A 24,341-nucleotide genomic window follows, 5' to 3' on the forward strand; every position below is an offset into this window, starting at 1 on the left:
TTGTGCTTAGGGATCACTCCTGGCAGTTCCAGGGATCAAAACAAGGTTGCCCGCAGGCCAGGCAATCTCTTTACCCACTGTATTATCGCTCTAGCCCTTATCTGTAGATTCTTTAAAGTTATAGTTTTTTTTCTCTTTACAGTTTATTTTGTTTGTTTGATTTGTTTGGGGGCCACAAATGGCAGTGCTCAGGGGTTGCTCCTGACTCTGCACTCAGGGAGCATTCCTGGTGGGCTTGAGGGGTCACATGGGATGCTGGGGATCAAACCTGGGTCGGTCACATACAAGGCAAGTGTCCTGGCTTCTGTACTATCTCTCTGGCCTCTTTCTAATTTTGTTTTTAAATATGAAACATGAAAACAAAGTTGTGGTCCTACATTTTCAAACACAATGTGAAAGTCCAATGAGTGATTCCCTACTCTTTTAAACAGGGTTAAAGAGCCGTGGTTTGTAAGCCAAATCTGGCCTACTGCCTGTTTCTGCAAATTAAGTTTTCTTGGAACAAAGCCATGCTCATTAATTTATGTATTTTCCATGGCTACCTTTGCATGATAGTAGCAGAGTTAAATAGCTCCAACAGAGACTGTCTGGCTTACAGAGCTTGAAATATCAGTCCCTGGTCTGCTGGGAAAAAGTTTACCAGCCCCAGTGTGAAACTCCATCACCAGGAGCTATGAGTACAGCTCCTTTGTGGCTGATGAACCTCCCTTTCAGAAATGCAGAAAAACCCTACTGAGTCATTCTAGGGCAGTTCTGATTATATTCTTATAATATCACTGTTCAACTGAGATGCTTCTGCAGTGCTCACCATTATTGCCTTCAAACAAGCCAGATAAGTTTGTGTTTTTGAAGAAGTGACTGTGTTCAAGTTAGAGCCTTCAAAAAAGAAATCCTATGGCGCTTTAGCAATACAAATCCTAGTATTGCTGTGCTAGGCTGAAAATGACCTCCTCAAGTCTACTCAGGTTCCAAATCCATGGAATTTGTGAATGCTGATTTTAATGTGTGTGTGTGTGTGTGTGTGTGTGTTTAAGGGAGAAAAACAGCAAGAGAAGGAGAGAGAAAGGGAGAGAGAATTGTATCTTTTACCTTAGCAAAGAGGGACTTTTCGTACTAAGTATCTTAAACTGGGGCAATAATCTGGGTTATCAGGTTGGATGCCATGACAAGCATCCTTATAAGAAAAAGGCAGATCCTGTTTGGGTTACCAGCACCACATACAGTCTCCTGAGCACTGCAAGATGTGGCCCATATTCCCCCAGTTAATAAACAATTAATGACTTTTCTTGGAACAAAAAAGAAAACAAAGAGACAAAGAGGAGCTGAGAGATAGTTCAGCCAATCCAGGTTTAATTCCTGACACCGCACAGTCCCCACACATTTCCGGGGATGGGCTGGAGGCCCCCAGCACTGCCAGGGTGGCCCAGATGGCCCCCAGTTCTGCAGGATCCAAGCACAGTATTCTGGGCTCTTGCACAGTATTCTGGGCTCTTGCACAGTATTCTGGGCTCAGACTGACCTAGAGAAAGAAAGAGGCAGAGAGAGATTCGACAGTGACAGAAGAGCACAAAGCTCTTTGACCATGGGACAGAGTTTTTGGCCACAAGCCACAAAGCATATTCTGTGACAGCCACTGAAGGTGAATGAGGAGAAGGTTCTGTACTAAAACCTCTAGAGTGAACCTGAATTTTCTGGTATCATGATTTTGGTTCCATGAAAGTGACTTCAGGGTCTTTAAAACTTCCAGAGAGTGTGTTTTCTGTGACTCTCAGCATTATTCTGCAATTGATTGCAATGGCCATAGGAAACAAATACAGATCTTAGTATCGACAAGATGGCTATTGCTATAGAATGCCTCAAATGTGGAAATTAAATGCAGTGGACTGGAAAGTTGTTCTGTAGAACTGAGCTTACCCCAGAAGGGTTGTGTGGGGGACAATATTGAATGAGTGGGGGCATTGGTAGAAGGAAGTGAATACCCCATTGATGTGTGTGGTGAGGATCACTACATGCATGAAACATTGACAACATTGTAGGTCATAGTAACCTCAGTAAAAATGCCAGAGGTGGGGGGTAAAAGTGGCTTTGAAATTGGGCAATGAACAGAAGATGGAAGAATTTTTAGAAACATGATAGAAAATTACTAGACTTCCTTACACAGAATGGCGGCCAAGATGGGGCCATTCAAGTTCCTATTGGTGAGAATTCATAAGAAAGTGAAAGCATGGACAGAGAAAGCCGTAACTTAAAAAGAACTGTTATCATTATGGATGCAGTGTTGCTTAAATATAAATGTAAGAAGCTCTGCTTGTGAGATTCGGAAGAAAATGAGGAACATGTTATCAAAAACTTGAGAAAAGGGGATCTTTGCCATATAGTGGCAGAACACTTGGTGGTGTTGTGCTCTGCTGCTAGGTGAAAAACAGAATTTGTAAATGATGGATATTTATCTCTAAGCAAAGTGTTGAAGTTTTGGCCTGCTTTCTCCTTGCTACATTTTGTAAAATGTTAGAGAGGACAGATTGAGGAAAGAACTAGCCCAGGGAAACTCAATTTAGGAAATTTCCCGACCAATCCAGATTTCAAAGTTGTGAAAACATAATTGACTATTGGGAGTAATTCCTACAGCAGAGGTCTCCCAACTAATTTGACCTGTCGTCCCTTTTCAAGAAGAACATTATGCAAAGACTACCCTAGAAACACACCTATTTTATCTTATTTTGTTAAAAATATTTTTATTGTTGTGGACTAGCAGCTGTACAGTTAGGAAGGCATTTGCTTGCATGCAGTCAGCCCAGATTTGACCCCTGAAATTCCATATGGTCCACCGAGCCCTTCCAGGAATGATCCCTGAATGTAGAACTAGGACTAAACCCTGAGCAAAATTGGGTGTGGCCCCCAAATTAAAACAAAAAATATTTTTATTCTTGAGGCAATTATCCCACCGACAATACACAGTTTAATTGTAATAACTCAACTAAGAAAAAGGTAAAAAGCAACCTTGAAGAAGGTAGCAGATAGTTAGGTTATATATTTATTTTTCCACCGAGGGTTCTCTCACTCTCCTGACTCTACCCCGTTAGCAAACTCATTTCTTTTAGTTACTTATGGTTTGGGTCACATGCTCACACTAATAGTGGCTCAGGGTTTTTTGGTTGGTTTTTGGTTTTGGGAGAGCCATAGTGCTCAGGGCATGCTCCCGGCTCTGCACTCAGGTAACATTCCTGGGAGGCTCTGGGGACCCTATGGGATGCCTGCAATCAAACCCAGGTTGTCTGTGTACAAATCAATCATCCAACCCCTTGTACTATCACTCTGGCTCCAGGCTCAGGATTTTGATAAACATTCCTCATCTCTACGCCACCAAAGGGTCAAAGACCCTTGGGCAAATGCCTTCTTTCTGAATACACAGAAAGAGCCCTTCCACCCCACTCCAGTGGCACCCAAGGCTTCTACCACCTCCCACCTTCTGGGACCACTCCAAAGATTTGTAGGGGTTTGGTATTGCCTATGTTGGGAAACACTGGTCTAGAGAGATGCCCAAGAGTGTTACTGTCTAGAAAATGGGTTTTGCTAATGCTAACGGGAGTTTGTAACTCAGGAATGCCTTCAACCATCTCAGGAACCATCATGAAAAGAGATGGAATTATGCAGACGAGATCTGTGAAACAAACACATTTCCAATGGCTTAAATCCCTGTGGCAATAATCGGACACCCACAGGGTTTTTGAGGATGCCATAGCAGCATAAATATTGCCATTTGGAATGAGGTCATTTTTTAACCTAGCAGGGAGAGAGCCCCGTGTTCTGAGCATATATTTTGCCTGCAGGAGGCTGAGGTTCTTTCCTTGGTACTGCACGGCTCTCTGAGTACTGCGGGGAGCAAGCACTGCGCTGGAAATAGCTGCTGAGCACTGCTGAGTGTGCCTCCAAAAATAAGCAAACCAAAAGAACTGATAGCCAATATTTTTTCACACTTCCTATATGTTAGCACTGTCTGCTTTATGCATATCTCTACATATTAATCCTCTTATGTCCAACTGTGACATCACCAGATTATAGATTTTGATTAATTTTCATTTTTGAATGAGCCCTGTTAAAGAGGCTCACTATCTTCTAAGTGCTGTATAAAAATTGATATATAGTATTTTCTCCTTTTTATACTTGGCTTATCCTCCCCCTTTCCCTTACAGAGGCCAATGGCCACCAAACCCTTTTAGTTTTTCTCACTGGTGAGTTTTTTTGGTGTGTTGTCTCATGAGTCCTTTGAGGTCTTTGTAAATCTGTGATGCATTTTATATACCAGGTTTATATACCGAGTTCTTCAGGGGTCCCTGTTTCCAACACCAATTCTGAAGGCCCAACACTTGGACAGACTGACTCCAGAGGCAAGGAGCGAAGCAATCAAGAAGTGGAGAGGAGTTGGAAACGTGGGTGCCGTGACCTCTACGCATGCTGACCAGCCCCGGGTCACATCCGAGCTAAAGCCCATGACTGAATCTCCTGCTACCTTTGCGATGATGTCAGCAACTGCCTGTGCCACTGAGAAAGGCAACATCCCTGTCTGTGAAACGGCTCTCAACCGGGACTGCTCGTGATCCTGACTCGCCCCTCCAAGGACTCGACTGTGCCTTTGAGTCTGGAACAGAGAATTTGAAGAGAGGCCTCGAACAAGTCAGAAGGACTTGCATGTTTTTCCCTGAAGGAAGGGAGGATGACAATTTCCTGGGCTGGGAAAAGCCCCTGTGATGACCTTTACTGTGTGTTAGTAGCCGTGTTTGTGAAAGATGGGATCATTTGACCTGGAAGAATCTAGGGGAATGAAATATTTAATTCAGAAGCAAATGCTTTTATGAAACTTTTTGGATTTTGTGAGAGCATTTTACTTGTCTTAGAGTACAAACATTTTTTCAAGGGGATTTACTTGAGTTATATTTATTTTACGAGGAGATTTCCAGTTCCAGGAAAATGCTTTAACTTGAGCAGACTTTAATTTGAGGGAAATTTTTTTTTTTAATTAAGAAAGTGTTTTATAGAATGTTTGAGCTGAGAAATGATTATTTTTTTTAAGTTATCAATAGTGAATTTCCAGAGGAAAAAAGTCTTAAGAGCCTTCTAGATAACAATATCTACCTACATGAGGGTGATAATTATGCTACTTAAATGTAGTTAGTAATTATGAAGAGTTTTATATGTCCTGTGGGAAGAAGCCTTCACTCTTCTGGTGAAAGATGGCAGGGAACTGTCTCGATTCGTTGCCATGTTTTTTGAGGTGGGATCTTGGTTGTGGAATGCAAGGATGGTGAGCCAGGGTTCCTCCAATGTAACTGATTCCTCTTAGCCTCCAGGGAGGTCTCCAAGGAGGTTGGCCTCTGGGCAATGCTGGGACTAGGAAACAGGCCTTAGGCAAAGCAGACTGGATCCACTGAGGCTAGAGCCTACCTAAAAATGTCCTGCCTTCTAAAACTGACAGTAGTCTGATCAGAATGAGATAATCAATCCCCAAACAATCTTGAGGAGACCATTCGAGGGTTTGATGTCTTTACAACACCCTATAACTTCTCTGGTGTTTTACATTCTAAAAGTGAGATATTAATGATTTGAGATAAATAGGAGAATTTCTCAGTAGGATTCCAAAAGCTTCTTAGGAGAAAATAAGGCATTTAATTAATTTTAGGACAGGGATGCCTATAGCAAGTTTATGGCTATTACAGATCATGTATACTGGCTTTAGTTAAAATAAAATAAATGACTTAATACCAAGTGAGACCAGGTGCTATTATAAGATCATGTGTTCTTGTTAAGTTCTCTTAAAATTCCATATTATTCATCTGAAAATTATGTGTCGGCTGTTACCCAGAATATTATTCATGAAATCTCCATGCTAATGTTTCATGTCTGTATCAAGATCTTATCGACTATTAAACTATTATTCTCAGGGCTTAATTTCCCCATTGCCTCTTGTCCCAAGCTGGAAATTTTTGTAGTCTTCTCATATTATTGCAAATAGTCTTTTATAGAGACCATTATTTCTAGAACTTTTCAAATACCACATAGTTAATGGAAGTTGCTCTATGCTTCCTTATGATTTTTTAAATAAACTGTTTAATAAATAACATAATGTGGACAATTGTCATCATTCATGAAGCTACTCACTGAATCCAACTCAATAACTTAAACATAAAATCCCAAAGTACATGTTTAACCAGAGGATTGTTTGGGTCTTTCTGATATGGAAAAAAAAGTTATATCCTGTCATCTATAACACACCTAGCAACTAGCATCATTCCCTCAGATTTGCGTCTACTATTAAATACAAATGTTGGGGTATAACTTATAGACTGGAATTGGTGGATTTTTTAATGAGGCAAAGAGGATAAGAATTGGCTAATCTTCAAGAGGTGAAAAGATCAGTTTATATAAGTAAAGGAAAGTCTGTGAGGACCACAATATCTTACTTAAACCCCAAGTCCCAGTGTCTCTAAAAACTGAAATGCTTCATAAATTAGGTATACATTTTATGCCTTGAATAAATGGGAAGCTATTACATAATCTTATATAACTTTCATAAACTTTGCTAAAAGTATATTGATATATTTTTATTACTGCATAAGATATATCTTATTTTTCATTTTTGAAAAATTCCAGATTCTCAAGTCCAGAAAGATAATACAGTGGGTAGGACATTTGCCTTGCACATAGCCAGCCCAGATTTTATCCTTGGCTTCTCATATGGTCTGCTAAGCCCCATCAGAAGTAATTCCTGAGTGGAGGGCCAGGAGTAACCCCTAAACATTGTCAGGTGTGCTCCTCCCCCCCCCAAAAAAAAAGAAAAAAGGAAAAGAAAAGTAAAGAAAAATTCCAGATTCTTAAACACATCTATACCTCAAGTGAAAGAGATTTAGAACCAGGGTTAATCCTTTAAGTATTTGATTTATAAATGAATCCGTCTTCTACAGAACATTATCCAAGATGATCTCTTGATTTTGGGAGTTCAACACATACGAGGTTGGAGAGACAGTACAGGGGTTAAGGCATTGCATGCCTTGCATGTGGCCAACCCTGGTTCAGTCCCCAACACTGCACATGGTTCTACTAGGAGTCACTCCTCAGCACAGAAAGAAATAGCCTCTAAGCACTTCCAGGTGTGGCCCACCTGATCCCTCCCTGTCCTCTCTCCAAAAAAAGCCCACATTTATCAAATCTGGGGATCATGTATTACATAATTCACTGTATCACTGCATCACTGTCATCCCGTTGCTCATCGATTTGCTCCAGCGGGCAACAGTAACGTCTCCATTGTGAGACTTGTTGTTACTGTTTTTGGCATACCGAATATGCCACGGGTAGCTTGCCAGGCTCAGCCGTGAGGGCAGGATACTCACGGTAGCTTGCCAGGCTCTCTGAGAGAGGCAGAGGAATCAAACCCAGCTCGGCCACATGCAAGGCAAATACCCTACCTGCTGTGCTATCTGCTCCAGCCCCTTTGATTATATAATTATTCCTTTAAAATGCATTTTTTCCTAAAAGATAAAAGAATTGGATCAGATTCCCAAAATTTACTCAGGTACACATCTCTGTACTTTTAAAGGTGTAACATTTTTCTTAGACACTCACCAGATCATTTGAAGGTATTAGCAACTTTTCAGAATATCAAAGAGTCATATATCATCAGAATTAAAAGATCATAAGCAAGAGATATCAGAAAAATTTTGATTTATGTTTGCCAACATTTGTAGGGGGAACTAATTTTTCTGGAACTTGTTTTCCTGGAACATGCTCCAGAGTCATTCAAACAAAACAAAAAGTGACATAATTTTATTTGTGATCAGAGCTACTGAAAATAAGATCAATATGTACATATCACCGAACATCGAGCCAAGTACATATCACTGAAATCGAGCCAAGCTAAAAGTTGTTACCTTAAGTATACATCTACAACTCTAATGAAACTGACATTTGTTCTTAAAATTTCATACAGTTGTAATCACAATTTAATTGCTGGATTTCACATTCTCAACAGTTCATAAAATCTACAGAACAGGAGATAAATAACATGCAAAGTGTCGTGACAACGTTTTGCTTTTCAAATATGAATATATATAGAAAAGAGTACAAAAATACATGTATGAAATTGCAGGTAATCTCTGAGGAGCTGAGGCAGTCCAAGATGCTGGTGGCTAGTAGGCAACCTACTTGTTCAAAGGCATTTACAAAAATAAATACCTGGCTAATTAAATTAGTACATGTGAAGAGTTAGTGGGTAAAAAGAGTTTCATCACTAATTCATGTATTGAAGACTTAGTGGGTAAAAAGAGTTTTACCACGAATTACTTCAGAAACTGTTGTGTGAAAAATGTCCAGGAGCTTAAAAGTACTTTTTAAAAAAATTATTTATTAGCTCTTGAAGTCACACATAGCAATGCTCAGGGGTAAATCATTATTCTGCACTCAGGAATTACTCCTGGACGTGTTCAAGGGACCATATGGCATGCCGGGGATCGAACCTGAGTTGGCCAGGTACAAGGCAAACACTCTACCCGAAGAACTATAGTTCCAGCCCCACTTAAAAGCATTTTTTAAGCATATTTTTCAAGGAAAGAACTGGTAATTACCATTGCTTCAAAGATATTGTAACATTTTTCAAGGAAAAGAATTGCAAAATGTTGTACTTCATGCAAAATCTTAAGATGCTTTAAGATACATGTCTATGACTTTATTGATATGACAAATAGGAAAAATAAAAAATATTTCATTGAGGCCATAGTACAATTATTTTTTTTATTTCCTCTCTTGAGTCTACTACAAATTTTCTTTGTAAAATTTAATCTCAACTCTAATAATCTTACAGGCAGAACAAAATGTATCCCACAGAAATTTCTTTGTTATGGATGTCTCCAGTCTTCTAGTTGATAATCAATGAACAAACCCTAATTATAAAAAAATTTCTATGAAGAATTTTCTATAAAATTATGACCCTGATTTAAATTCAGCATGGATAGTCCTATAACATCATCTGCTAATTGTTGATGTCTAAAGTGTTTTGCATTTATATGTCTTACTATTTAGCTCCCTAAATAGAAGCAGCTTGGCTTTTTACCTCTGATCTCCTCTCAGAAGTTATTCAGCTTATGCAAACTTTAGAAGAGTGCTAGTAAATCATTTGAACATGTAAATTAGCTTGTATTTAAAAAAAAAAATCAAAGCAAATCTGCAATGATATTGAAATGTGTCACCACGTTATTTTGCTTGAAAAAGATAAGCTGGCAAAGATGAGTGAGCCTGAATCTCGGTGTCCTTTTTCTGATCAGATAAAAGAGAATTTTCTATAACTTGTTACCTGAGTGCCTGCCGTTGTCAAACTCTCTCCAGAGTTGATCATTTTATTCTACAGCCAAGATTAGATCTGGCAAAAGAACAAGCACTGTTTTGATTTTTTTTTTCATTTTCATTGAACAGAAAATAAGAGGAATATAAAGTTGAGGGACAGAGTTGAATAAAATTAGACCAAAACAAACATGAACATTTGCAGCGCGCGGGTGAGCATCTCTGTTCCATGAAAAGAGCTTCTTTATAACTCGGCAGGAAGCTCTCCACAGTCGAGAAGGCCATTTGCTTTGAGTATAACTGGCAAATGTCTCTGGCCAGCTTTAGAATTAATTTAGGAAAAAGGTATGGATGTATATTTGTCTTTGGATCCATTCGAGGAAGTATGACACATTGCTATAAACTCCAGGCCCCAGGACTTTGGAAAAGCAGATGGAGCCCCACGAAGTTAAACCAAATAAGGTCCACTGTCCCCGAGGCTGCTCACAAACAAGTGGTCCACCGCTGTCCCCCTGCAATGAACAGTGGTGGGCATTAGTCATTGCTGTTTCAGAGTCCAAGGGCGCCTGTGTTGTCCCAAGGGTACAAGAAAGCCAATCCCCACTCAAGCAACTTACTGGAAAATTTCACTCCCTTGTTTCTTTTTAGCTTGTGTGGGGACTGTGCTGGTCGCTACACAAATGGAACTTTCCAGCAGACATTCAGAACTGATCATCTAAAGTGTGAGAGTCTGAGGGAAGACAATCTTCTTTCTTGCTATGGAATCTGAAGACATTTTTAGCCATTTTCTGCATTTAATTATCATTATTTTTTATGTAGCAGAATTGATTTTTTAATAATGGAATTCATTAACTTTGATCCATTTTATAAATTCATTAACTTTGATTGAATTTTACCAAAATGGAACAAAGGTTGCTTCTACCCATTAAACAATACTACAAAAATATTCTTTTTGAGGAGGGTGGAGAGTATACTTGGTGTTTCAAAGGGACCATGTGGTTTTAGGGATTGAACTACCATCTCCCGCATGCAAAATTTATGCTTCAGCCCCTTGAGACACCTTCCAGGTTTCCTAGAAAAATACCCTTAATAATTCTCTCTTTATAAAGTTCTTGCTATTTGAATGAATGCATCATGTAAAAACACATCCAAGGGACACATCGGCATTTCCTAACTTTATATGACTCATAACTAGCAAGCTTCGTAGAAAAGATCACATATCACTTAGTTCTAGTAAGATGTTTCATTTATCGCTGTATCACTGACATCCAGTTGCTCATCGATTTGCTTGAGCAGGCACCAGTAACATCTCCATTGTGAGACTTGCTGTTGCTGTTTTTGACATATCTAGTACACCACGGGGAACTTGCCAGGCTCTGCCATGTGGGCGAGATACTCTCAGTAGTTTGCCAGGCTCTCCGAGAGGGACGGAGGAATCGAACCCAGGTAGGCCGTGTGCAAGGAAAATACTCTACCACTGTGCTATTGCTCCAGCCTGTGACTGAGTATTATTTACTATTCTGCCTACAGAAGTAGCACTATCATTTGTTAGATGTCAATGCTACATCTCAAAATTTGTTAGATGGTGTACCTCAAAAAAAAAAAGATTAAGTTAGAGCAGTGTTTCTCAATCTTTCTCCAACTATGACTCCCTTTTGACCTTGTTTTTTTCCTGCCTACTGCGCTCTTACAAATTGGCCCCTGAGTCTCATTCCATGCCCCCCCCCATTTATGTGATTTTTTTTTTATCTGTGGCCCCTTGGATATCCCAAGGGTTACAGGAAACCCAGTTGAAAAACTGGATTAGAGAGTATATTTTGAAAGGCTTCAAAAAGGCTTCAAGATTCTTCAAAAGCCTATATTCTTAAAGGCGTTAGATTATTTTCTATAATATAAAAATCTCCATATTTTCAGATTATAAAAAATATGGAAATATTTCAGTTCATGGTGGAAATTTACAAATATTCTTTGCCCTTCACTAATTTTAAACTTGGTAATTAAGGTCTTAATTTCACTGATACATTCTTAGAAACCATTTTAAAGTGAAATGACATATACTCAAGCCATATACTCAGATAACATTTCATTCAATGTTATGTGAAATTATTTTTTCTTTTTCAAGAAAATGCCATTGTTTACTGCCTAGTATTTATTCCCGGGCTTTCCATTTAGAGATATTTGAGGATAATATTGATGGGCTTCTAACCATTGCCCAGTTCACTTAATCCACTCGTCATCCTCACATGTTTGAGAATATTAATATAATTACAATTATTTTCATTTTGAAGATAATGAAAATGAAGCACAAGTCGAAAAATTGTTCTCAAGCAGCTTCCATTTGACCCAGAAATACCACTCCTGGGAATATATACCAGAGAGGCAAAAAGGTATAGTAGAGATGACATCTGCATTTCTATATTTCTATGTTCATTGCCGCACTGTTTACAATAGCCACAATATGGAAAAAACCAGAGTGCCCAAAAACAGATGACTGGCTAAAGAAACTCTGGTATATCTACACAATGGAATACTATATAGCTGTCAGAAAACATGAAGTCATGAAATTTGCATATAAGTGGATCAACATGGAAAGTATCATGCTGAGTGAAATGAGTCAGAAAGAAAGAGACAGACATAGAAAGATCGCACTCATATGTGGAATATAAAGTAGCTGAGAGGTACAAGCTTACAATGTTGCAATTTCTGACAGATATTTCTCTGGACTTAGTTACTAAAATACTAAAATACAGAAATCCAAAACCGTGCGGCTGCTAGTGTGGCCTCTCGACCTCATATCTCTTCATTCTCGGCAATGGAAAACAAATTATCAAATGCTTTCTTTTCAGCAGTTCGACTTTAGGGGGGAGAAACTCCAAATCAATAATAGTGAGTTTTGTGTTGAAATATTGAATGTAATCAAAGTAAAGTGAAAGTAAAGTGAAATTTACCAGTTACACATGCGGGGTGGGGGGCTGGGGAAGTAGGGGGAAGGGGGGAGGTATATCGTGATTCTTGGTGGTGGAATATGTGCACTGGTGAAGGGATGGGTGTTTGAGCATTGTATAACTGAGACTTAAACCTGAAAGCTTTGTAACTTTCCACATGATGATTCAGTAAAAGAATAAATTAAATAAAAAAAAAATCCCCCCCCAAAAAAATTGTTCTCAGGCAAAGGTAGAATTTAAATCTGGCACCATGACACCAGTTCTTTAACTGCTAGTCTCCCTCCCTGCAGCTGTTAGAGGAAATGGAATACTTTATTGTGCTCCAGGCTCTTGTGGCAGAGGTGATCTTTATATGTATAATCGATAAGGTCATAAGCCTGAAAAATCCACACAGACTTTCAACTACCAGGGACTAAGGGAATTGTTCTGCCCTAAAACCTAACAGAACTTTTTGAAAGCAAAATTTAGTGGAAACTTTTTTTTTACCAGACATAGTCCTAAAATATTTTATCCTCTTTTTTTAGAAAATAAGTTTTAAGATGGTGCCTTATTCAGGCAAAGATATTCATTATGCCAGAGGGATGATCAAAATGGAACCAGTTTACAAGGCCCCTTCTCATTTCACATAAAAAAAAAAAATGAGTGACAGCTTTATTTAGCATGGAATCTTTGCAAGATTCTGAGGTGGGAGCTACAGAGATGAAGAAGGCAAAAGATTGCTTGGGTAACAAAAATAGCTATAAAAAAAGGGAAAATCTTCGGATAGTAAATAAAGAAGTCCTCAAAGTAATTGTTTCCTGTGATCTCGGTTGGAGAGGATCAAACACCGCCTTCCTGCGACATGAGAGTTCTGCTCCGAGAGGCAGGTAGGCATTTGTTAGGTGACAATGAGAGATAAAGAAGCAGCCAATTCAAAATAAAATGGAGATCATAACTTCAGGCACACATTTTTAGTCTGGTGTTTTGTTCCTCTTTGCCTCTTTCTGCATCAGTGTTGAGGTCAACATTGATTTTGGCTTCTGTATTGATCTCCAAGATTTCTGAAAACACAGTTACGTACAGCTTTTGGTGTGATCTGAGGAAAGAAAATGATGGGTCTGGAACAAAATTTTACTGTAGATGTAGAGGAAAAAAGTAATTTTTACTGTTTCTTCTTCCTGGGATATTCTTAGAGAACATCTGGTATGCATTCGAGAGACCCAGAGCACAGAATTCCCACTGCTAGGTATGACCTATTGGACATGGGAAATCAAATGGGCCTATGCTTGGAACCTCAATTCTATTTTTTTTCTTGGCCTGGTGCTTTGTATTTTGGGGGCCATCAGGGCTACGTCCAGCAGGGGGAGAGTCATATGGTTCCAGGTGTTGGAGATCAAACTCAGACCTTGCACGTGCTAAGCATTAGTGGTGCCAGTTGTACTATCTCCCACTCCCTTTGAATCCTCTTTGAAGGAATAACCTCTCATCCATTCCCTCAGTTATTACCAAAAGATGAGAGGCACTAGTTTTTAGCAGACCTCCAAATCGTGCTGGGGAAAGTTGTCTGCACATTACTCAATGCTACTCCGATAAGGAAGAGGTTGAGTGGCTGGCTGGACGTCTGTTGCAGGGTGAGGCCTCCTAATCCCTCATAGCCTCATGAAGACAGCAGCACCTTTACGCAGGGTGATAGAGGAGAAATTACTCAACCTTTTGAGCCCCTCATTTTTTAATCAGGAAAATAGGAAAAACAAGTATACTTGCCACCAGGGGTGTCTGAAAAGATATCATGAATTATTACAAAACATTTGGAGACTAAAAACTCCAAATGGGATGGGATCCAGACCAGACCGTTCAGCCTGCAAATATCCCAAGCTGTATTCATGCGGCTTCCCAACACATTTTTACTGACACGTAAAAGCAAACCTTTGACCCCTGCATGAATTCCTCTCCCACTGCCTATCTCCACCAATAACTTGTGGGCAGGAGGCAAAGGCAAAATGACCTCAGTGAGATTCTAAGCGCTCCCTCTTGCCTATGAGGACTATCTGTGGAATTCCCCCGAGGCCAGTTCCGATCTCTTGAATCATCCATTCTGAAATGGCCCATCGAAACCAGCTTTGTGCTGGGGCTGGAGAGATAGTACAGGAGGCCAACCTGGGTTCAATCCCCAGCACCACATACGGACCCCTGAGCCTGCCAGGAGTGATTCCTGATTGCAGAGCCAGAAGTAAGCCCTGAGCACAGTCAGATGTGACCCCAAAGCCCAACCCCCACCCCCAATAAAACCAAACCAAATAAAAAGAACTGTGGAGCCAGACAAATAGTACAGGTAGGCTTTAGCATTTTCCTTGTATATAGCAGGACCAGATTCAATCTCTGGAACCACATATGGTCCCCTGAGTCCTTCTAAGAGTATTCTTTGAGTGCAGATCCAGAAATAAAGCCTGAGAATTGCTAAGTGTGGACAAAATCTTAAACAATTGGAGGGGAAGGGGATTATGGTATGTTGGAATAATAGTAATAGATATCTACTCTTGCATTCTTATTCAACTTTAAAAGGGGGGGAACTATTTGATCTACTCCAAAGCAGTGCAAGGTGCTTCATAGCAATGTGTCAGAGTTAAGCCAATACTTAACACTCTCAGTAAGTCCCTGACAACTTTAAGTGAAATGATGAATAAGCAGTGTTTCTTCCAATCAGATCGCTGGATTCAGTGCTGGCCAGTGTTCTTTTCATTCTTCATCAGCCTTACTATGAAACAGTGATGTCGAGCAAGGCAGATTATCGAAGACTGTTCTCAATCAGCAATGAGCATCTTTGATGCTGTGCCTTTGCTTCCTGTCCTAAAAGTGCTGTATAGTATCTAGTGAATGCTTATTAAATCAAAACAAAAATACTTTCCTGTGTTTTAAGCCACCAAACGCTGAACACTGTTATAACCAGCAATTCAGTGTGTCTAAAGGCCCATTTGCTGACACTGGCGATCACAATGGCAATTAAGTACAGCATAATAGTGCCTGTGTGATCAACTCCTGAAATCAAGGCTGGTCAGTCACAGACCCTGGAAGTTAGGACATTGTAGGCAACCCCCTGGTGGCTGAAAATGAATAAAGTAAATGTCCCTTAGTGTCCCCTGGCTTCCTGGGTTAGTCTATTAGACCCAATGTTCCTAATACTAGCTTTTCTTAGAAACCTATTTGTCCAGCCATTTGTCTATTCCAGTGAGATGAACCAGAAAAACTTTAATTTGTATTCTGCTTGGTTTTATTTGGGCCACACCTGGCAATGCTCAGGAACTACTCCTGGACATGCTTGAGGGATGATAAGGGATGCTAGAGGATCAAATCCAGGTTGGCTACGGGCAAGGCAAGTGCCCTACGCTCTGAACTTTCTCACCAGCCCCAGGAGCAGAAAGATTTTTGAAATAGAAAGATTTTGAAACAGACCAGTGGAGGCCTGGTGGCTTGTTGTTTATCCCAATGATCCTGGGGGTTACTAGGACTATCACCAGGGGTGTTCAGGTATTACAAGCACTCACCTGGTGTTGTTTAAGGGATCATGCCGTGCTAGGGATCAAACTTGGGCCCTTGAACATGGTAGACATGGGCTCCCCCATTTGAACCATCTTCCTGCTCCAGAACACTGAATTCCCCTCCCGGTGTGCCCCCTTGCTGCTGTTCCCCACTAAGTAAAGGAGCGAACAGTGGGGTCTGGGGGGAATTAGGGGAAATCAGCTGATTGCAAAAGAAAACACTCTGAGTAATTAAACATTTGCTAATAAACGACATTCGAGGCTGGAGCAATAGCACAGCGGGTAGAGCAGTTGCCTTGCACGTGGCTAACCCGGGTTTGATTCCCAGCATCCCATATGGTCCCTTGAGCACCGCCAGGAGTGATTCCTGAGTACAAAGCCAGGAGTAACCCCTGAGCTTCGCATTGAGTGTGACCCAAAAAGCAAAAAATAAAAATAAATAAATAAATAAATAAATAAATAAATTACATTCAACAAAAGGGGTTGGGGTAGAGCACATGATGTGAACAGACAGGTTCCAGCACAGCATGACACCCAGCCAGCCCCATAGTCCAAAGCACAGCCTGAAGCAGCAGCCCCCACAACACTAAAAAGCAAGCTCCAGAGGGCCACAGGCGACTGCTGTGGAGTTCAGAAGGAAGCTGCAGCCAGAGTGAGTCTCCTCAATACCCAGAGAGCAGCTCACCATGCAGGAGTCGACCGTGCCAGACTCGTAGCCGGCACATATCATCCGGGTGGTGATGGTCTTCATGTCAAAGTACGACTGACACTGCTCCAAGGAAATAATGCGGACTTCTCCCTCTTGTAGCTTAAACGGCACTGCAGTCGATGTCGTTGTTTAAGGGAGAAAATAAAACACATAAGGAAAGTCAGATTGGCGGGGGAAGAGGGGCGGAGGATGAGGTTATACATGGAATCATTACATTTTGTAGCAGAGACTCAATCAGAGGCTTTCTTTAAAGTGTTATTTTAAAGACAGGGTTTGTTTGAAGTCAGATATTGCCAGTTAGAAATGATCAGAGCAGGCACCTCATCAAACCTTTTTATTTATTGAGAAAACAGAGGCACTTAAAAAAACTGTTTAAGCAGTTAATTCGGTCAGCCTTGGCCCTTCCTTCCTTGCTTTTGTTAGATGTTGCATCAGAAACAATGACTGCAAGGAAAAGAAGAAGTCTCAGCCAGCAGAGTCTCAGCCAAGAGTTAGCTCTGTGTCTGCCAGATGCCGGTCCCTCTCCACACAAGGACAGCAAGGGATGCTGTCTGCAGTTTGAGTGTCTTGCCTTATGCCAGGTTAGTGTCTGAAGCTTTAATGCTAGAGGACATGACAGAGAGATGCTGAAAGGGTAAAAGTTGTCTCTTGTTCTCAGCAGAGAGCATGTGTAAATTCCATGTTGCTTGAAAATTCTTAAGAGTATAGCCATTCATTTCCTGAAGCAAGACAGACTGAATCTTTTGTTGGCCAAACATGCTAAAAAGCACACATGGATGTGGCGCGCAGGAGATCTCGGGATGGGGGAGGTGCTACCGGCCCACTCTCTGCCCAGATGAGATCTGGAGCGGCTGCACACGAAACGGCTCCTCTACTCCTAAAGACTGTGATCCTGGAGGCTACTAACCACTAACTCTCGGCCTTTTCTTTTGGCAACTTTTGGCAGAAATCTCCCTGGACTTAATTAATAAAATATCAGAAATCCAAAACCGTGCGACCTCTGTCTCGGCCACACAAGCTCATATATTCTTCATTCTCAGCAATGGAAAACAAAGTATCAAATGATGCCTTTTCAGCAGGTTTGATTGTTGGGGGAAAAGTCCAAATAATAATAGTGAGTTTTCTGTTGAAATATTGAATGTATTCAAAGTATAAAGAGAATAAATTGAAGATCGTTAGCCATGCAGGTGGGGTGGGTGGGAGGGGGGCATACTGGGATTTTTGGTGGTGGAATATGGGCACTGGTGAAGGGATGGGAGTTTGATCATTGTATGACTGAGACTTAAACCTGAAAGCTTTGTAACTTTTTTCACAGTGATTTAATAAAAAAATAAAAATTAAAAAACAAATAAATAAAATAAAAGAATTTTAAAAAAGCACACATGGTTTTCCTGTTGGATGGTAAGGGTGAAACTGTAGGTATGTATACTGTCTGTTACTGGAAGATTATTAGTTGTAAATCAGTTTGAAACTAATAGGGCAAGTTTCACAAGTCGGGAGCCAGAGAGATAGTACAGTGGGTACGGCAACTGCCTTGCACACAGCTGACCCAGGTTTAATTTAGGTTCAATCTCTGGCATCCCATATGGTCTGCCAAGCACCACCAGTAGTAATTCCTGAGTGCAGAACCAGGAGTAAAGCTGGAGAATCACTGAGTGTAAACCCAAAACAAAAGAAAGAAGAAAGAAAGGAAGGAAGGAATGAAGGAAAGAGAAAGAAAGAAAGAAAGAAAGAAAGAAAGAAAGAAAGAAAGAAAGAAAGAAAGAAAGAAAGAAAGAAAGAAAGAAAGAAAGAAAGGAATGAAGGAAAGAGAAAAAAAGAAAGAAAGAAAGAAAGAAAGAAAGAAAGAAAGAAAGAAAGAAAGAAAGAAAGAAAGAAAGAAAGAAAGAAAGAAAGAAAGAAAGAAGGGAGGGAGGGAGGGAGGGAGGGAGAAGCTTCCCAGATGTCAGAGGAGTGTTTGGGATGACTCCTCATATTCACTGTGTACCAGCAGCAGGGCAGCCCCTGTACTAAAAACTCCCTTGACTGGTTGGCCTTAAACTTCATCACAACTCTAGGGACCAACAATTTCTTTTATTCACTCCACTAAACTAGAGTGGTATATTCAGAGTCACTCAATTACATAAGTTAGTGATGTGTATGTTGAAATAATCTAGGAAACCAAACCATTTAAATTCACTTAAGTAGGCATAGAGAAAAACAGTTTTCTCGAAGAGTGAATTCTAATGCTGATTTGTCACACTACAGACCGTATATGGTAAGTGTGTATGTTTATGCAATTGCTTGAAGTGTGATTGTGGGGATTGTGGGAGGAATAGATGTCAGGGTGAAAGATAATATATTTGGCTCTTAAAATGCCGTACATTACACTTAGAGCATACTGCAATACTAATGGTTGCTTTTAAAAATCAGGGTGACAGAAATGCTGACACATGTCTAAGATGCTTTGGAAGTTCTCACAGCAAGCTTTTCCAGAATCCTTGACTTCTGTTAATCAACTGTCTCTCTTTCCTCAGCCAATCATACAGAAGAGAAACTCGACTTAGCGAGAAGCTTATCTGACTAAAGTTCAAGAAAAGAAATTATCCTTCAAATTGGCAATGGGAAAGGTGGCTAGAAGAATGTCAATCTACATCACCATGCCTGAGAGACTGGACATTCACTCGCTGATAGTTGCAATGGCCAGCAAGCAGTTATGAGGAAGATCGTGTTAATTGCCTTTTTGTACTGAACCTTGAGCATGTCAAGCAGAGTCCATTACAGAGACAGAGTGAGGAGTGCAATTGTTCAAAGGCCTGTGCTGAAATTATCTAGCGGGACAAATGATTTCAATCCATTTAAATTGGCAGATAGCAAATTAGTTTTCATTCTTGAAGGAAAGAACTTATGGACTGTGTTACCAGATGCCAGTAAGACCAAATCAGAGTACTAGAATTGGAATCAGAACCGTGCAGCTGGTCTGTCTAGAGCAGCAGAACAGCCGAGCCCATAGATAAAGTAACTGGGGAACAAGCTGCAAAACAGTGCAAATCACTAATACAGACCGTTCAAAGCAGGGAATATTTGACTCATACAACAGCTCCAAAGCACTGGTAGTGGCTACCAAGAGAATGACTCTGAGGTGTGGATATGGAGCTTAGAGCACGGCAGGTTAATGTACGATGATGACATACTCACATTTATGATTTGCATAGGAGGGAAAGTGTGAATATAGTCGCCAATGATTTACCATTAGTGGCAAAACTTGAATTAAGGGAAAATGGGAAAGGATTGTCAAGGGCTAGGCAGGAACAGAGTGCTTCATTAGCATGCCCAAGGTGGGTGCTCCTGAGGACCCTGGCTTAGCTTACTTTTGTTGCCCATGTGCCCCCAGCCTGTGATATAGCAGTACGTATCAGGCTCCAACAACTTCTCCATGCTGGGTAAGCAGACAGGCCTGACATAGCTCGTTTCATTGATGTCTTCACTGAGCTCAACTATGCTGATGTCATAGTCCACCACCACGCGACTGTAGCGAGGGTGCAGGATGATGGTCTTCACCAGGCGGGTCTGCATGAACGTCGATGGGTGGTCAAGATTGTTGATGCCAAATACTACTCTCCAGAGGGCAGCATTCTCTCTCCTGAAAAATATGATTCATGATTGATTGGTTGACATTGTAATCCTGGATTTTTTTTTTTTTTTAATGTACAGGTGCTTTAAAAAAATCTTTTAAAATTCTAAATCTTTTCAAGTCCATCTCCAATGGACTTATTTATTGTATTATCTGAGCCCTTCAAACATGAGTATTGTTGTAGAATATAAGTTAATTTTCAACTTAAAGTCCAGGGCTTTAAAATGCCACCCATAACTTTGAATGATAAGCCTTAGATTTCATTGTTTTTGAACAATACAATATTTTAGTTAAGTTCCACCTTAAAACACTTTATTCTTTGGTTGGGAGGAAATAATATAGCAGGTAGGGCACTTGCCTTGCACATGGCCAACTCAGGTTCAATCCCTGGCATCCCATTTGGTCCCCCAAGAACCATCAGGAGTGATTCCTAAGTGCAGAGCCATAAGTAATCCTGAGCATTGCCAGTGTGGTCCCCCCTACCCAAAGTGTTTTTAAAATAACACTTTCTTCTTTTAATTTCCAGAGCTCTCCTTGATCCAGAATTTTCTAAAATTTAATGGCTCCTTCCCTTCTCAGTCTTCTCTGCAGCAGCTTCTTAGTATGTTCTCAATACCTAGGTTGAAGTGTCCCAGGGTTTGACCTACAACATTCTTGTTCTGTACTAACAACCTCAAAGATTTCATCTAGTTCAGTGGATTCAAATACCATCTGGGACCAGAGAGATAACTCAACAGGCTCAGCATGCTTTGAAAGCTGGAGCAGGGGCTGCAGTGCTAGTATGGTGGGTAGGGTGTTTGCCTTGCATGCGGCCAACCTAGGTTTGATTCTCAGCATCCCATATGGTTCCTGAGCACCACCAGGAGTAATTCCTGAGTGCAAAGCCAGCTAGGAGTAACCCCTGTGCATTGCTGGGTGGGATCCAAAAAGCAAAGAAAGAAAGAAAGAAAGAAAGAAAGAAAGAAAGAAAGAAAGAAAGAAAGAAAGAAAGAAAGAAAGAAAGAAAGAAAGAAAGAAAGAAAGGAAGGAAGGAAGGAAGGAAGGAAGGAAGGAAGGAAGGAAGGAAGGAAGGAAGGAAGGAAGGAAGGAAGGAAGGAAGGAAAGAAGGAAGGAACGATGGAAGAAAGGATGGAAGAAAGAAAGCAAGCTGTAGCAGTCAGTCATTAGAGCCTGATACATACTACTATATTATAGGCTGGGGGCTGGGGGCTCATGGGTAACAAAAGTAAGCTAAGCCAGGGTCTGCAGGAGCCCAGATCTTTCAGCATGCTAAGGAAGCACACTGTTCCTGCTTAGCCCTTGACAATCCCTTTCCATTTTCACGTAACTCAACCAGTGCCCGCACAGCCACAGAGAGAAAGGAGCCAAGGAACTCTAACTTTATTCATTGTTTGTAGGACTGGAAACTCGTTCAGCTTCTATAGAAAATAATAGGGTCTTCAATGAAAATTAAAACAGATTACTCAGCTTTAAAAGAAAAATGAAATCTTGACTTTTTCTATAAGTGGTACTAGAAGTTATCAAAATTAAGTTAAGAGAAATAAGTCAGAAGGAGAAAGACAAATGTGAGTGATCTCACACATAGATGGCATAGAAAGAAACAAAACAAAAGGAATAGACACTAATAGACAATAATGAAGGCAAACCTTAACAGGACTGATATTACCAAGCATGTCTGGATGGGTGGATAGTAGTGAAGGGATACTATCATTTTGCTGGTAGGCCTGATGATGTAACACCTGTACTCCTAAAACTATAAGCATTCATACTTATAAACCATTGTTAGCTCCATACAAATCAAATAAAAAAATACCATCCATATCGTGATCCATCTTACATGCCATCCTCTTCCTTTATTGCAGAACTAAACACCCAATTATATATTCAACATGCTTGTACGCTTGATATAGCTGAGCTATTAAGGTTTACCATATATTTGGCAATGTTCTGGGCATTCATAATTCATGTTACAGTTAGTTAATACAACCACCACTTATGTGGTTGAATTGTCTCTTCCTCTTATACCAATATTGACTTTATTAGCAAGTTTTTACACTCTACTTTTAGCTATATTCTGAAACTTAATATTCTTTCATGACTTAATCTAAATCTAATAATGATCTAATAATAAACTTAATCTAAGCTACCCTTTCTCCTACTATTGCAATGGCCTTATAAATACCACCTCTTCATCTACTCAGTGCTCAAGGGACCATATGCATTGGTGGAAATCAAACCAGGCTTAGCTGCATGCAAGCAAGATGCCTTATCCCCTCTATTATCTTTCTGGGCCTCTTTATGATGTTCTCATGCATGACAAAATTTCAAAATGTTGAAACTTTGGGAAGTTTGTTGTCGAGGCAGGGGTGGTTAAGTTCATTCCATCATTTTGACTCTTCAGCCTTCTTCTGGGTTCTTGAACTAACATTTACTTTTTATAAAAAACCTCTTCTATATATAATTTATGCAAACATTTTCCACTATTAAACAAAGGCAATTTTAGAATGATTAAATGGAGATTGATATTATTCTTTGACTACTCTCTATAAATAGGTAGATATGGAGATATATAGCAATTTCTTTGTGCCAATCATGTGTTAAAATTATAATAAGCAAGGAAGGTATGATGGATGTTACAAATTTTAGCACTGAATAAAGATGAACAATGAAACAATTATAACAAAATGCAAGAAGTGTGATCTCATAATCATTATAGAATAACAATACATATGAACTATTTTCATTAAAACCATCACTAAAAGATCATACCTTATTTTATTTTTTCTCTATCTTGACCTTCCTCTCTTCTTTCCTAATTTTCTTACTTTTCTTTCCCACTTCTCTTACTCTTTCCTTCCCTTGTTCCTTCTCTTTCTTAGTCTAGGGTAAGGCTTCTTAAGTTTTATCCATTAGTGACCACTTTTTTTTTTTGATTTTTGGGTCACACCCAGCAAGACTCAGGGGTTACTCCTTGCTCTGCACTCAGGAATTACTCCTGGCGGTGCTGAGGGGACCAAACTCAGGTTGGGATGCTGGGAACCGGACCCAGATCGGCCGCATGCAAGGCAAATGCCCTACCCGCTGTGTTATTGCTCCAGCCCCTAGTGACCACTTTTACCCCTGAAATTTTGACATGACTCTAGTATACAGATATATAAATATGCCCTGGTGTACAAAATAGTCATGCAAATAAAATGTTTATTGATAAGAAATCATAAAGAAATTTATTTTGAAGCACAAATATTTTCTCTTAACTCACATTTACATGACCTTATATGGGGTCATGATCCACAGTTTAAGAGGTTGGAGTCAAGGGGACTTAATGAGTGACCATTTGACAAGTGCTATAATTACTTGTAATTATATTAAGACACTGGAAATCAAACAATCATTTGATTTTTGCTTATTTGAATAGCTCCTTGCCCTTGAACTAACACCACTATATTTTGGTTATAATACACAATCTCAACTATCTGCTTTAGTCCTGTGTCACTGTCACTGTCATCACTGTTATCCTGTTGCTCATCGATTTGCTCAAGCGGGCACCAGTAATGTCTCCATTGTGAGTCTTGTTACTGTTTTTGGCATATTGAATATGCCACAGGTAGCTTGCCAGGCTCTGCTGTGTGGGCAGGATACTCTTGGTAGCTTGCTGGGCTCTTTGAGAGGGGTGGAGGAATCGAACCCAGGTCGGCTGTGTGCAAGGCAAACACCCTACCCACTGCACTATCGTTTTAGTCCTAGATTTCAAAAAGTTAAAAGAGAAATAACAAAAAAATTCTAGATTTAATTACTACACTGACATCAATCCAATTAAAACAGTAAAAAACGTGTCAACTAAACTGCTAATGATTACTGACTTTTATCTAGCAGATTCTTGTTACATGAACTATTGCCCTTATGGAACAGAAAGAAAAATGTAATAAGTACATAAAAAATCATGATACTTTGAACTGGAGCGATAGCACAGTGGGTAGGGTGTTTGCCTTGCACGCAGCCGACCTGGGTTTGATTCCTCCATCCCTCTTGGAGAGCCTAGCAAGCTACCAAGAGTATCTTGCCCACATGGCAGAGCCTGGCAAGCTCCCCGTGGCGTATTTGATTTGCCAAACACAGTAACAAGTCTCACAATGGAGCCGTTACTGGTGCCCACTCGAGCAAATGGATGAGCAATGGGATGACCAGTGGCAGTGACTTTTTTTTTTCAGTTTTTCTATTGTTCTTGGCTGAGA

The 24,341-nt window shown here is 40.2% G+C and overlaps 2 protein-coding genes across 2 annotated transcripts in view; one reads left to right on the forward strand and one right to left on the reverse strand.

Annotated features, from left to right (window-relative positions):
• Positions 1-6,106, forward strand: part of ATP10D (ATPase phospholipid transporting 10D (putative)) — a 114,752-nt gene extending 108,646 nt beyond the window's left edge. Inside the window, exon 24 of the mRNA XM_055140494.1 lies at positions 4,307-6,106. Within this exon, the coding sequence (XP_054996469.1) occupies positions 4,307-4,598 (292 nt within the window). The 3' untranslated portion in view covers positions 4,599-6,106. The remainder of the gene's footprint in view (positions 1-4,306) is intronic.
• Positions 6,107-6,111: 5 nt separating this feature from the next.
• Positions 6,112-24,341, reverse strand: part of CORIN (corin, serine peptidase) — a 246,600-nt gene continuing 228,370 nt past the window's right edge. The window contains exons 20-22 of the mRNA XM_055140495.1: positions 19,847-20,118; positions 16,473-16,606; positions 6,112-9,839 (exon numbers count right to left, since the gene is read on the reverse strand). Coding sequence (XP_054996470.1) covers positions 9,657-9,839; positions 16,473-16,606; positions 19,847-20,118 — 589 coding nt within the window. The 3' untranslated portion in view covers positions 6,112-9,656. The remainder of the gene's footprint in view (positions 9,840-16,472; positions 16,607-19,846; positions 20,119-24,341) is intronic.

This window comes from Sorex araneus, chromosome 5, assembly GCF_027595985.1.
Source record: "Sorex araneus isolate mSorAra2 chromosome 5, mSorAra2.pri, whole genome shotgun sequence".
Lineage (NCBI taxonomy): Eukaryota > Metazoa > Chordata > Mammalia > Eulipotyphla > Soricidae > Sorex > Sorex araneus.